Here is a 13,440-nt window from a genome sequence, read left to right as displayed (position 1 = left end):
ATAATAATAATAATAATAATAATAATAATAATAATGATAATAATAATAGTAATAATTGTAGTAATAATAATAATACGTCTTCTTATACTAACACGAATAGAAGCAAATACAGCAGTCGTCCACTCTCATTATCTTGAAGACTTATAATTATGATAGTATCATTTTCTAATTTTCTTTTTTATTAAAAAGAATAGCAGAAGACAAAGATCTCGATTTTTAGTAATCGTTAACTGAAGAAATGATAATTAACAACGATATAGAAATTAGTACAATGAATCCCTTAAGAGCAACCTGCCTCTTACATAATAGTTGATAGTAACTTTTGGTTTAGATTAAGTGTACATGTTGTTCTAGAGGGATTGCAATACTGCATCAGATGGAAAAATGATTTGTTTCTATTATACCTAAACACGGGACCATGAATTTCAAGTACCTAATTGCCAACAGATTATCTTAGATAGTGCCTGAGGGTACTACTACTATGATTAATCAGAATAAAATTAGATCATTTATTAGATCTTAAGAACATGAGTCCTTAAGAATTAAAATTAAAATCTAATTTTTCCCGTGTTTCAAAAGTCCTCAGAAACAACTACACGCCCGAAATGGGTCTTTTGGCAACCCTGTTACTGTCAGTGAACATAATCATAATGATTTCATTAACCTGTTAACTGGAAAAAATTTAATTACTAATATGCATTGTTACACTTTAATCTTTAAAAAATAAACTAAATTATTCATTAAAAATATGTATATATGTTTAAAAAACAAAATGAATGAAATGTCCAAAAGAATATTATAATAAAACGAACCAGTTAACAGATTAATAGTAACGAGAAGGTGACATAATCTTACTCTTGGCGTACTCTGAGCCTATATAACCGACTCATTTAATCCAGCTTCACGATCCCCGCCTCCATGTGTGTATGTGAATGTGTTGACGAAGGTACAGACAGACAGACAGACAGACAGACAGACAGACAGTTTAGGCTGTTCCTCGCGTACGTACGTACGCTACCTGAAAGGAGGAAGGACTACTTTTTGCTACGCTTACAGAGTACACAGCAGCGTACAACGCCCTGTGATACCTATTTTGCTACCTTCCACATGTTCGATTGGTCCTGGCGTGACCCCCAAGCTCAGTAACGTGTGTCCTTTTGACTTCTTTCGGTGTCTGGACGCTCTCTTGGACGGCGCTGTTGTTCTTGTTGTTCATTTTGTTTGCTTTCTTTTTTGAACAGATGCAACTTTAGAATTCATCACATAATGGGAGCTATTTGCCCTTTACTCAGGGGCTGTGAGTAAGTCCTAGGCTAGTTCCCGTTTGCTCTTCGGATCTGTGTAGAACTTAGATTCACTTCCATTGCTCATATTTAACGAGTGTTGGTGAAAATGCCTACTCAGCAGGTATACCACCGCTTCATACGTTGCCATTATGATTGCTGTATTTGGGATTTGCCTGATCAGATGTGTACCAAGACCGCGATATAAACCATGTAACCCTTCTTCAGCGTAGACAGTGCTCAACGTTTGCCAGAAAGTCTGGTATTTAGTACCTTCCTCTCTAAGTCTCGTTCTTGCTACTTCTGAAACAATTAAAATAATTTTAATTAATATTTTAGTTTAATCATATGAAGGGTATTATGGAATATAAAATTATTGATTTTTAGTTTTCGTTATTAAGATAAAGTAAGGTTTGAAAGCATTAAAGCTACAGAGCAACTAGTTCTTTAGTGCAGAGAAAAGTCACACACATAGTAAAGATGAGTCATATTGGTGCGCAAAATGTTTGTAAGAATTAGGATTTTTACGAATAAGGAAGTTTGCACAAATTGGTGTTTTACTCTTGAATCACAGCCAAATCGCTAAACAATGTCTTAAAAAAATAGAGGATAACTGAGTGAGAAAATAGAAACCGATATTGTGTGGTAATACACAATTGCACAGTCGATCCTTACCATGGGGGTAAGCGATGGTAGAAGCGATCGTTTTTGAAAACGACCCCGCCGCCATAAATTCTAAGAAATCGCGTAATGTTTTGCGATTGTTTGTGCCAGTAGTTTTGTATGCTGCTAAAGAAGCTTTCACAGCCTCGTAGATCACAAAATGTATCACAGTCTCGCTTATTCCTATGTAAGAGGCCATAATGCCTTTGTAGAATCCTAGGATACCCTGAAAAGATAACATAGTTTCTTAACTTGGTTTTTATTAACTACCTAAAGTTATTGTAATCTTAGCTTCCTATTAAAAAATATTTGATGTGCAATATCGCTTTTAGTTTCGAATAACCTAAAAAACCGGAACTGTCAATAGTGTAAGTTATAGCTACGTAAACAAATAATTTTTTATTTTTGAATTAATGAGTTTATAATATGAATCAGAGTCTATCCAATGTATATATTCTTACATATTACGGTCAATTTGTGGGCAAAACAAGTGCTGAGTTTCACTATGTGTATACAAATAAACACAAATATCACGAATTTAAATTGAAATATTCGACACGATACATATATCTATCTGCTCAATCGCATTGTTCAAACTGTTAAAAGATTAGGATACATGTTTACCTCCAATAAAGAAATAATCTAAAAAGCGTGTACTGGAGATATTTACTTTTAGAGATAAAGAAGACATCAATTTTCGAGAATGACTGATAAGCTCATATGATTTATGATCGAATTATGAGATTAATCTTTCTTGGGAAGCCCTCATTCATAACATTTTTTAAACTGCTTATCTCTTGTTTTTGATTCACAAGTACATATATGATAATGGAAGTTTCAGTTTTCAGTGAACCAAAGTATTAATTTATCCTAAGAAAAACTTCAAAATAATAAATTATTGTATATTTCTAATTATATTAAAAATTATTGGAAAATTTTATATCATATATTTTAACTTAAAAGCATTAACCTCTATGTCATAAATACTTTTTAAAATATTGATTTTCTTGCTTACGTAACTGATTCTCTGACGATCGATATATAGTGCAAGTAAAACGAGACTGACAAATATGTAGGTAGAATGATAAAAATGGGCACAAAAAAGTCGACATGAAAAGACGTGCGTAATGAATGGAGCTTCTAGCATAAAAATTTTGATACCTAATCAATCTTATCGTTATATGCACACATATGTTGCGTGATCACAAGAGAAAAACGAAAATGTTGATATAATTGCTTGGTAACTGGAGGACTAAATGTTACACCATAGAAATTTCTGATTACATTATACGCTACATTTTCAGAACTATTATGTATAAAAAAATTATTTTTTCACTCGGCAAGTTCTACGGCAACACATTACTAAAACAATGAATTTTAATAATAATAAATGTTTTCAATATTGTTAAAGTCTGTTGGAACAGAGTTTCTTGTGAGCACGTAATAAGTAATTCAGTAACTTGTTGAAATTTATTACTTTGACTAGAAACTTCGTGTACAATTTTATCAATTTTCGTTTACATAATGATCGCTTCAGTTTTTTCCGTGAATGAAGAAGGGCAAGATTGACGCAACCAAGGCGCCAGTAACGAAAAGTTTGGCACGATGTAAAATAACCTAAGAAGTCATCTCCGATAAATAACAATGTTGTTTTCTCATCTACAAGATATTTCGGCGCATTTTAACTATTCGTAGGTCACAAGGACAATTTTAGAACTGATTTTGCTGCAATTACGATGCCAATGCAATATCTGTAGAATAAAATCAAAATGATACTTAAAGGAAACCTAAATATATTTTGAATAAATTTTGTTATGATAATAATTCTTCGGAGAACTACTGTTTAAATTATTTCATGATTTTAAATAATAATTTACAATTTTAACATTACAAGAACTATATCGACAATGTTGTAGACTCAAATATTTTGGCAGTCAATTTCTATGCATGTACGAATGTAAAAATATCCTTGGCTGCAGAACCAACATGTCCACTGTATATTGTAATAATTACAACATAACTGTTGATTTTCGTCTGATAAAGTTTGAGATTTCGCTCTTTCCAAGTTTTCCTTATAAATTGTATCGAAAACTTCTTTAATATAAATAAATAAATAAATAAATAAATAAATAAATATAAATATATATAATAAAATAAGGATTCCGTATGTTTTGATATTCATTACATCTTATTTACACGTTCGGTATCAAGAACACCACAAACTTATTCCTGCTCTCTGAATCATAAAAGGAATGTATATTCTCAAATTTATTCTTCTTCTTTTTTTTTTTAAACTAAAATAAAATTAATACATATTTCTCTTTCCAGAGCTTGGAATGCCTTAGAACTTGTCAGCCTCTGAGTAGTACAGAGGATACTTCAATAATGAATGAAGATTCAGGACACACTCGACTACAAACCATGATTTTGTGTATCTAACTATACAGATTATAAAAACTTAATGATACGTTACTGATCTTGTGGCATGGTATAATGGATTAAAAAAATCGTTCGAGATGTTGGCTATAATATGTCTCATGGAACAAGAAAATTCTTTCCTTAGAAATGAATTTTCGTACCGATTGGCGATATATCCTTTCCATACACTCCTTCGTAGTGATTTTGTTTGTTCGATGGTCCAGCTGTAGCCTGGTCTTCACAAACCAAATAGGATTTGTCAACGTGCATGCCACGAAACCTGAAAAATGAATGCATGTGTTTTTAATCCGATTGGTAAATGGGAGGCGGACGGTGACCGTCTGAGCCCTATTCAAGGCTAGTTCCCTAAAGCTTGTTCCTGAGAGATGATTGTTGAAAAATTAATCTTCCAATCCAATACTACTTAACGAAAGTTACCAAAGATAACCAGAGATCTTCAATGTAGAGTTAAGATTACTAAAAGAAGTTTCTAAAATTACGATTTTTGCATTTACACAATGCCTTAGCCTAATAATATAATATTTAATATAAGAGAGTTTATTGGAGAATAAAATAGCAAATTTTAGTACTGTAAAGCTGTTTAATTTTTTCAAAATGGTCGTCACAGTGTTTATTTCATTAAACAACAAAAAATCAATTCTAGAAATATTGGAACGACTGTGACCACAGATAACTCAACCTTGTACCGGCAACGGTAATTCAATAGCAGTTGCGCCATTCATCTAGCAAACAACAAACAGGTACGAGCCAAGAAATGAATAGCTGGATGAATCTTTTTTCGTGATTCCAAATCTAGCCAGCCGCTGGCAGAAATTCTCTGATCGATCTTCCGATTCCTGTAAACATGCCAACTTCTAAATTTATCGTACTTGCAACAGACGATCTTGTTAAATCGACAATAAAACTCGATGAAGTCAGAAACGAATTTATTTGTTCGATATTCACGATTAGATCGAAGTGAACAAATGAATTTATATTCATTTCACATATTCCTAACCTTTCTGGAAGCCGTACTGGCCTCACCACGAAGATGCCCCAAATAAGAAAAGGCGATAAATTACCTAGCATGACCTTGTATGAAGCTTTACCAGAAAATCAAACCAATATTTTTGATCTAGTAGTTAACAAGAAAGCCATCATCTTTGGAGTACCTGGAGCATACGTTCCTGGTTGTTCTAGAGTTCACCTAAGAGGTTTTATTGAAAAGTAGAATCTCCAATTGTACATTTTAATCTTCATAAAAGCTTTTGAATACTGAAGAATAAGTTTTAGCTTTAAATTGAATTTATAATATTAATAATACTTTAATTTAATTTTAGTACTATTATAGTTTAAATAGTTTGCTTGAATGACTTGCTTTTTAATTGGATGGTTTAGGTCAACTGATCTGAAGCTTCTAGGCTTTCAGGAAATAATCTGTGTGGCTGTGAATGATCCATTCGTGATGTCTGCCTGGGGAAATGCCAAAGGAGCAAATGATAAGGTAGTGACGTCAACGAATATAATGGACTTCTTAATATTCCTAGAAGTATTATCTTTGAAACTAAAACATAATTCTTATTTTTATATTTAACAAAATCGGCTTTTACGAGGTATAATATAAAATGAAAAATAAATTTAAATTTAGGTACGAATGCTAGCAGATCCCACGGGATTATATACAAAGACTATTGGAATGGATACAAACATTCCGGAATTGGGAGGAACCAGGAGTAGAAGGTATTCCATGACTACTGTGAATGGTATTGTGAAGGAGTTATTCGTAGATGCATCCAATGTAAAACTTACGTGTCTACAGACAGATGGCGTTTCTACATATTGTATTTAATGTATTGGGTCTAGGAATAACAGTATATATAATTCAATATATTAAAACATTTTGCTGTTCGATGGTCTTCAAGCTTTTTAATTCTAAAACTGAAAAGTTTAAAAATTCAAATTTAAAAAATTTTCAAAAATTCAAGAATTAAAAAATGTTGCAATACAAAAAATTTCAAATTTTTTTTAAATTTGTTTACTATCTTTAAAAAACTATAAAATTTTTCAAAATTTCATATTTCAAGTCACCCATTAGATATTGCATTCATCTTGCAACCAACAGAACGAAGTTGCATATGTACTGAAGGTTAACATAAATGCCCATCATAAAGATTGTCATTGGTTGCCTAAAATAAGCTTTAAACGTGCAGTACTTAGAGCATGTGGTGCGCAGCACGCGTGTTTCAATGGAGACACGCAATTGGAAGTTTCCCTCGTGTGTTTCTACACATTGTCGTAAGTGTAACGTAAGTCCATCGTAAACACGCATTCCCTTGTCTATTTTAGTCTCGCAGCGTTACGAATCAAAACACGCAAGATTGCACGTGACGAGTGGCGTGGTGGTCGCTACTTCCGTAAATTATTACGAATTTATCTTATCATCGTAGAGGCACGCGAATGTTGATTTGCAACAAAAAAAAAAAAAATATTCTTGCTGCGTAACAGCTCGTTCTTACCTTTATTTCAGTTGCGTATTTAAAGGATTTCAAATATCGAATAACATTGTAAAGTGTATATTTACGATGACGTTTCTGTTTTATCAATTGAATATTTTTCATAATGTTCTTATATACGTATACAATCAATTGTTTGAGGAAATAATAGTCTTTAAGTCATCTTACGACTGTTTCTATGCGTAATCTAGGTTATGTAGATAATCGCCTCTATGTGATATTCTGTTAACACTGACGCCCGTTGTCACGTACCCGTAATTTCGTTAATCAGTTCGTTGACCAATGAAAATGCGCCTTTGCATCGCTAGTTTCAGATGATATATAAAAATGATTTCAGGTTGCGAATTTGACATTCGTATGTCTACATGCGTATACGTATCATCTGCTTTTGTTGCTCAAGTGGCCCAATTAAAAATACAAGATTATGCGATAAAAGTGAAGTAATAATAACTTTAATGCTTCTTTATCCACGATATGCGCCGGCGATAATAAAAAATCGGCAAGAAAAATATGACGTCGAAATATTAATATATAGATTTTGTAGTTTAGTAGAAGCCAGGCAAAATATTGACTGTTCCTATTTGACCTACCTCACTGTGAACAGAAACATTAGAACCGCAGTGTGTTGACTGCGAATGAAATGTTCAGTGACATTGTTCGGACTACTTTGAACATTGAATTGAAAGATGCAATACATTAATTTTACTATTCTTAATTCTCCATATAATTCAATATCTCAAATATACCAATATATCCACTGTTCCAAATTTTTTTGGTATTTCATATGTATATTCCAAATATTTAAATATTCTAATTATCTTAGTACCTTTAGCATTTAAGTATTTCAGTTTCTAATATTTCGATGTCGTAGTATGCTGAGATCTTCAATATTTTAATGATTAAATGTTCTAACTCAAGCATTACCTAGTAGGTTAATAGCATTTCGAGATTCGAAGGACGTATGCAAAGCTTGCATAATCCGGATACGTCGCAAGCGATGCTTCAGTGATAAACAGTGCGTTGGCCGACACGATTGACGATGAACTAGGTCAATAGGACAGAATACCTGTTTGCAAACTTGCAGTGCCAATAAACAATCGCAGTATTTAATGATTTGTTTACGAAGTCTTCTTCTTCCCAAATAAACATTTAATATACACTATGTTGTAATTTTAATAACTACGTTCAAAACTGCTCTATCCATACCCAACAAAACAAAAATTTCCAACTGTAGATGCATATAAAATATTCAGGGTCGTTTCAACCTAAACTTTTTTCCAAATCTATTTTCTGCGTTTTACTTGTGCGTATATGACTTCACTTGTATGCAACGCGATGTAAACACGAATTTACATAACCCTATATGAAAAACATTGATCACGTGAAATAAGTAATTATAGTCAAACCTGTTTTAAAAGATATCGGACAAAGCAGAAACTAAGAATCAAGAGATGCGTAGAAACTCAAAGAGGGAATTCAAGCGAAGAATACCTCCACCATACGGACAAAAATGGTACTCCATTGAAAGTGCGAGACAACCTTCTATTTTTAATCGAACAACCGTGCAAGTTTAACAATCACACGAACACAGTTTTTTCTAGTTATTTATGAGTAATAAGAGAAATAAACATACATTACATAATAAATACAACAAAAATACATGTAAAAAGATTATATATGAAATTGTATGTAAAATTATACTTGATAGTTGCAATTTAGTGCAGATTATGCTTAATAGTCACAACTGGTCAAAATGATTACAACGAGCAAATTCTTTTTATCAGTTAATAGTGAGTAAATTGTCTTTATTAAACATCTTGCAGTTGTGAAATAATGTAATAGCCATGAGCTTAAGAGATATTGAGATAGAAAAATGATCTAGAAAGAACCTCAGGAAGACATGTTTCTTTTACATATTTCTTGTCACACACAACAATGATGTAAGTACGAATGAGTTGTAATTACTCTAGCAGCAAATGTTTAAAGGTCATTGGTAATTGAATGCAATTGTAGTCAGGCAAAATAGGCTTTGAAAGACAATTGGGGTTAATAGATCATCTGCCTATTAAAGAAAAAGTATAGAAAAAATAAAAATATAACTGTAATACAAGATATAGAACATTCGATTTTTTGAGAATCGTATGCAACAAGTTCTATCATCAAATCAAGTTTTCTATCGCAAATCTTCTATCGTTCTGGATTTAAAATTATATAGAATATAATATTTTTTTTTAATTCTGCGAACAATATGATTTTATTTATTAGAATAACAAAATTCTAAATTCTATTCAATAGTAAAATTCTTTTTCTTTTTAAGAAATTAATTCGATCCGAATTTTTTCATTATTATCCTTGTAAAAGTGAGACTAATGCAACATGGTGTCCAAAAAATAAAATATCAGCTTTAAATTTATGAGGTCTCGGGTTGCAGTTACTCTAACTGACGAAAAATGAGGTCACTAGTACAAGCAGCCGGCGAAAAATCGTCTGTTGAACGACTACGTGACCAGGCACACGTTTTCGACCCACTAAAAGGGAAGAAGCTTGAAAAAGAAAAAGAAAGAATCTTATGGGTGACCAGTCACGTCAAACGTAAAGCGTAAGTGAGCCATGTCTCCTTTCTTATCTAATGCATTTGAATCACTTTTCCTTCTCGAAACATTCCTCTTAATATTACTGGCCTTCTGAAGTATATTATTGTATACTGTAAATGTGTAATAGCACCCCTGCAGAGAAATCAGTGTTCTCGACAATAAACTATGGGTTAAAGTTCAACTTTCTGGGGATAAGCATTATCTGCTCATTAATCAGACCACGCAGATTTTTCAGTTAATTGCAATTAAGCACTATAGTCTTTAAACATTAAAACAAGAAGTATCACTTAATACATTCATGATACTATCAATTTTAAACAATTTTCATTCAGATTACCAACTTTTCATTATGCGAGCACTTGCGGAGTTAACTAACGATAAGAACCATAGCAGAGATGCTTCAAGAAATTCCAAACATAGATATATAAGGATTTCCTTGATCGTACGATATGTAAATTATCAGTGGCGTACAATTGAATGTTATACCAGGTTACCACACTGAAAAAGATCAGAAGCGGTGAAGATTAGAACCAGTTATTTGCGACCAGTCCATTCAACCAGATAACGGCGAATGACGCGCGACGTGACCCCACTGAGGTTCTTATCAGTGGCCGCCTTGATTGTTCTGCGGGAGAAGAGGCGGACAAGGCGATCCTAACGCATTATGCCTGACCGGACGATGCTTTGACTAGATCTTTGTAGATCTATTTTTGTACTTCGCTATTCGACCATTCTATTCAACAAATTTCTTTCTTCTTTTGTTTTGAATTTTGTTTCCTTCATTGAGTTTATATCCTTCATCTTTTTTAACAGACATTAAAAACGACCTTTGATTTATTGATAAACAATTAACAATGGTGAAAATAGCAAAAGTTTTAATTTAAACAATATTACGTATTTAAAAAGTCTTCCATAAGACAATTTTTTTCAATAGTTTTACTCATTCATAGTTTAATTCCATATCTATTTTTCATTAAATTATATCACCATTCATATGCATTATTTAGTGCATAACATACATATTCACACATTTATAGTGTCATTTTCCACTCACTTTTCTTGTTCCTTCACTTAAAATATATTATGCGTTGCTTAGAGAATGATCCGCGGAAGGAATGTGAGTCGGACTACTAATACAAACATTAAAAAAAAAAAAAGAAAAAAAAAAACAGAACACACGTGGTTTCTTTACTGGTCGAAATATCAGTGCATATCAAGGCCAACGTATCTGTAAGGACGGAGGGAATTAGCCGGTGCAAATGGCATACTCCTCTTGCCTTTATGTCGTCTCACGAATCATCTTCTGAGCAACGCATAGTATGTCACATCACAATAGTTGCTAAAATCAATCATATCAAAATCAAGCTGCGCAGAGCTTGTGAAAAATATGTGTATAATTAATAAAAATAGAAATGTAACAATAGACTTACCAGCGCAGAATGCAGAGAACACATGTACCAGAGCGGTATCTGGGGGAAAAATCGCGTTGAAGGTGACTTTACTTTTCGAGTAGGCGCAGAAGTAAATTGCCCTGGACGGTGCAACCCCTATGAGATTAGGACCCAATCCTTTGAACAGGGCACGCATACCCTCATTCTGAACGATATATCTGATACATTGGTATACACCAGGCGCGGAGTGACTGTGAGGAGACCCTCCTGAAGAAGCGGATGCGCCAAAGTGGGAGAAAGCAATTAAAGCATGCCTGAAATAAGCATTGTGAACTTTCAGGAATTATTATATAAACATAATAAATTTTTATCGTATTATTAATTTACTATTTCATTGATGTTTGGATATTCACCAGCAACTTTTTTTTACTTTTATCATTGTAAAGAACTACAAAATACTGTAATCGATTTCAAAATAGAATTTGTCCAGAAATAAAGAAATAAATTTTGAACCTTGAACGAGAATTTTAAAATATCAGAGAAAACTATATGATAGAAAAAGATTTAAAAACTTGAATAATTACGATAAGAATAGGAAATTGATTTAAGGGTATTAGAATTTTAAATGCTTGCACTCTCACCACGATTTCTAAAATCGACAACGCAATGCAAACATTTCGTTGAGAATTTATTTTTAACTAGGTATGTCACGAAAGTAGGAATTAGTTGAGCACCAGCATTGGGCTATATCAGACGAGTTCGAAACACATTCACACGCTTCGTAAAATTAGTCTGTATACTTTATCTTCGTAATGTCACATTTATTGAAGGATTCAACGCGTTTTGACGAAATAAATAGGATTTTATACATGATTAGTATTAACAGAGTTCATAGTTAGTACTTAATACGGAAAGGAAATAACAAGACAAAACAATATACGATTTATAAAAATAACGATAAATCAATTACTGGAAAGAAATCAATGTTACAAATATTGTTTTAGTGCTTTTTATTATCAAAACTGGTTCAAACCTTAATACTGATATAAATCTTATCGATTTTTTTACGTAACCTTAAAAAAAATTTCAATTGTTTATAGTAACATGATTAATGAAATATATTTATTAATGAAATAACACAAATTACCTTGTATAACCTCCAGTACATAACCTCCTCCTTTGTTCCGGTTTTGGGAAACTTTTACACGTGACATGACCAGAAGTAAGTTCCTTGTTTATCGGAGGTGGATAGAAACCGGAGGATGAGGATTGTAGACGCGTTTTGACCACTTCTAAAGGACAGGTAACTATAGCACCAGTTGTTCCAGCCACTCTGTAAAATACAGAATGCACCGAATGTAAAAAACTTCTAGAAAAAGTATCGATACTCCATGTCCTCTCTCACTCGAATGAGAAACAGATCTATTTTATATTCAAGGAAATGAAGTCGATAATGTATTTGCATAATTAATATTCCAATTTTTTGAACTAAAAAATAAACTACATTATAATATTTCTATTCCTTCTCTACTTTTAATAGAAGGCGAAATAGTCTATTTAACTAAAAAATTATATCTTCCTCGTGCATTATTTGATATATGTGACACTATAATACTAATATTAATGTATAATGACAAATTATATTCTAGAATTATCGATGCAGTTTATCACTAGAATATTAATATACACGTAAGTTAATAACTCGAATAATAAACAAACCGTATGTCACATATCTTTCTGAGATACAAAAATAGCTTTCAACGGATAATTGAACTTGGTTTCGACAAAATCTAATCGATTCATATATGCTTCAGAAACGACGAAGAAAGTCGTATATATATTCGTTGTGAAAACATGTATCTCTTGTTGGAAAGCCGGTTAGAGTACATATTATACAATGTACGATTCATTAATTTGATCCATAAAAGAATCAATGATATACACTGATATCTGTAAGGTCGACACAGTCGTGAAAAATTCTTGCTGACATGAGCCGAAAATACAACACGGTTTCTAAATTGGGACGATCAATTACGCATATGTAACATATATACGAAAGCTGCGAGGGTGACGTAACAGCGCGGGCCGGCGACAATGTCGCAGTATTTAAGATTATAAAATATCCTACATATTTCATCATATTTTATACCAATTTATTAGAAAATATATTTCTATGATATAATTTTCTAATGAATTTCAAGCATTGCGCATTTCTTAATGAATCATTTGGATGTTACAATCGAAACAGCCGGCGCTAATTTACAATGCACATTTCTAATTTCCATCTTTTTATCGAACACAAATATTAAAATTATAGAATTTAATATAACATATAGAGAAATGGGACACCCACCCTCCAGCAACGAGGTGTATCGCGGTATCGCGATTAAACATTCTTCCACTCGATTCTGTCACTCTTGGATCATGAACTTTAAGAAAAGACAGAACGGAAAGAACACTAACAGATTCACACGCGTGAAACGTAAAAAACTGTGTTTAACGGTAGTAATTTATTATGCCGATAGTATAATTCGATTCTTGTTTCAATAATTGACTTGAAAAAGCACGAAGAATAACA

The 13,440-nt window shown here is 32.4% G+C and overlaps 3 protein-coding genes across 3 annotated transcripts in view; 2 read left to right on the top strand and 1 right to left on the bottom strand.

The window, feature by feature from the left end:
* Positions 1-4,360, top strand: part of Hml (hemolectin) — a 20,497-nt gene extending 16,137 nt beyond the window's left edge. Inside the window, exon 37 of the mRNA XM_017908835.1 lies at positions 4,275-4,360. The gene's annotated coding sequence lies outside the window, so the exon portion shown is untranslated. The remainder of the gene's footprint in view (positions 1-4,274) is intronic.
* Rim2 (replication in mitochondria 2) lies at positions 1,166-13,440 on the bottom strand. The gene is made up of 6 exons (XM_017908836.1): positions 13,216-13,440; positions 12,010-12,195; positions 10,902-11,176; positions 4,526-4,644; positions 1,959-2,172; positions 1,166-1,586 (listed from the first exon to the last, which is right to left on the bottom strand). Exons 1-6 carry the CDS (start codon positions 13,254-13,256, stop codon positions 1,309-1,311), a joined length of 1,113 nt encoding a protein of 370 aa, XP_017764325.1. The 5' UTR covers positions 13,257-13,440; the 3' UTR covers positions 1,166-1,308.
* Positions 5,758-6,287, top strand: LOC108553796 (peroxiredoxin-5, mitochondrial-like). Its single transcript, XM_017908837.1, has 2 exons — positions 5,758-5,868; positions 6,013-6,287. Exons 1-2 carry the CDS (start codon positions 5,830-5,832, stop codon positions 6,211-6,213), a joined length of 240 nt encoding a protein of 79 aa, XP_017764326.1. The 5' UTR covers positions 5,758-5,829; the 3' UTR covers positions 6,214-6,287.

This window comes from Eufriesea mexicana, unplaced genomic scaffold (genome assembly GCF_001483705.2).
Source record: "Eufriesea mexicana isolate 0111107269 unplaced genomic scaffold, ASM148370v2 scaffold13223, whole genome shotgun sequence".
Classification (NCBI taxonomy): Eukaryota; Metazoa; Arthropoda; class Insecta; order Hymenoptera; family Apidae; genus Eufriesea; species Eufriesea mexicana.
The sequence above is the reverse complement of the archived record's forward strand: the minus strand, read 5'-3'. Positions and strand labels throughout refer to the sequence as shown.

Coding starts and splice junctions, on each gene's coding strand:
- LOC108553796 (XM_017908837.1), top strand. CDS start 5,830: ATGTCTGCCTGGGGAAATGCCAAAGGAGCAAATGATAAG. Junction 5,869..6,012: donor CCAAAGGAGCAAATGATAAG/GTAGTGACGTCA, acceptor ATTTAAATTTAG/GTACGAATGCTAGCAGATCC.
- Rim2 (XM_017908836.1), bottom strand. CDS start 13,256: ATGTTTAATCGCGATACCGCGATACACCTCGTTGCTGGAGG. Junction 11,177..12,009: donor TGTACTGGAGGTTATACAAG/GTAATTTGTGTT, acceptor TGCTTATTTCAG/GCATGCTTTAATTGCTTTCT. Junction 2,173..4,525: donor AAAGGATATATCGCCAATCG/GTACGAAAATTC, acceptor TTATCTTTTCAG/GGTATCCTAGGATTCTACAA.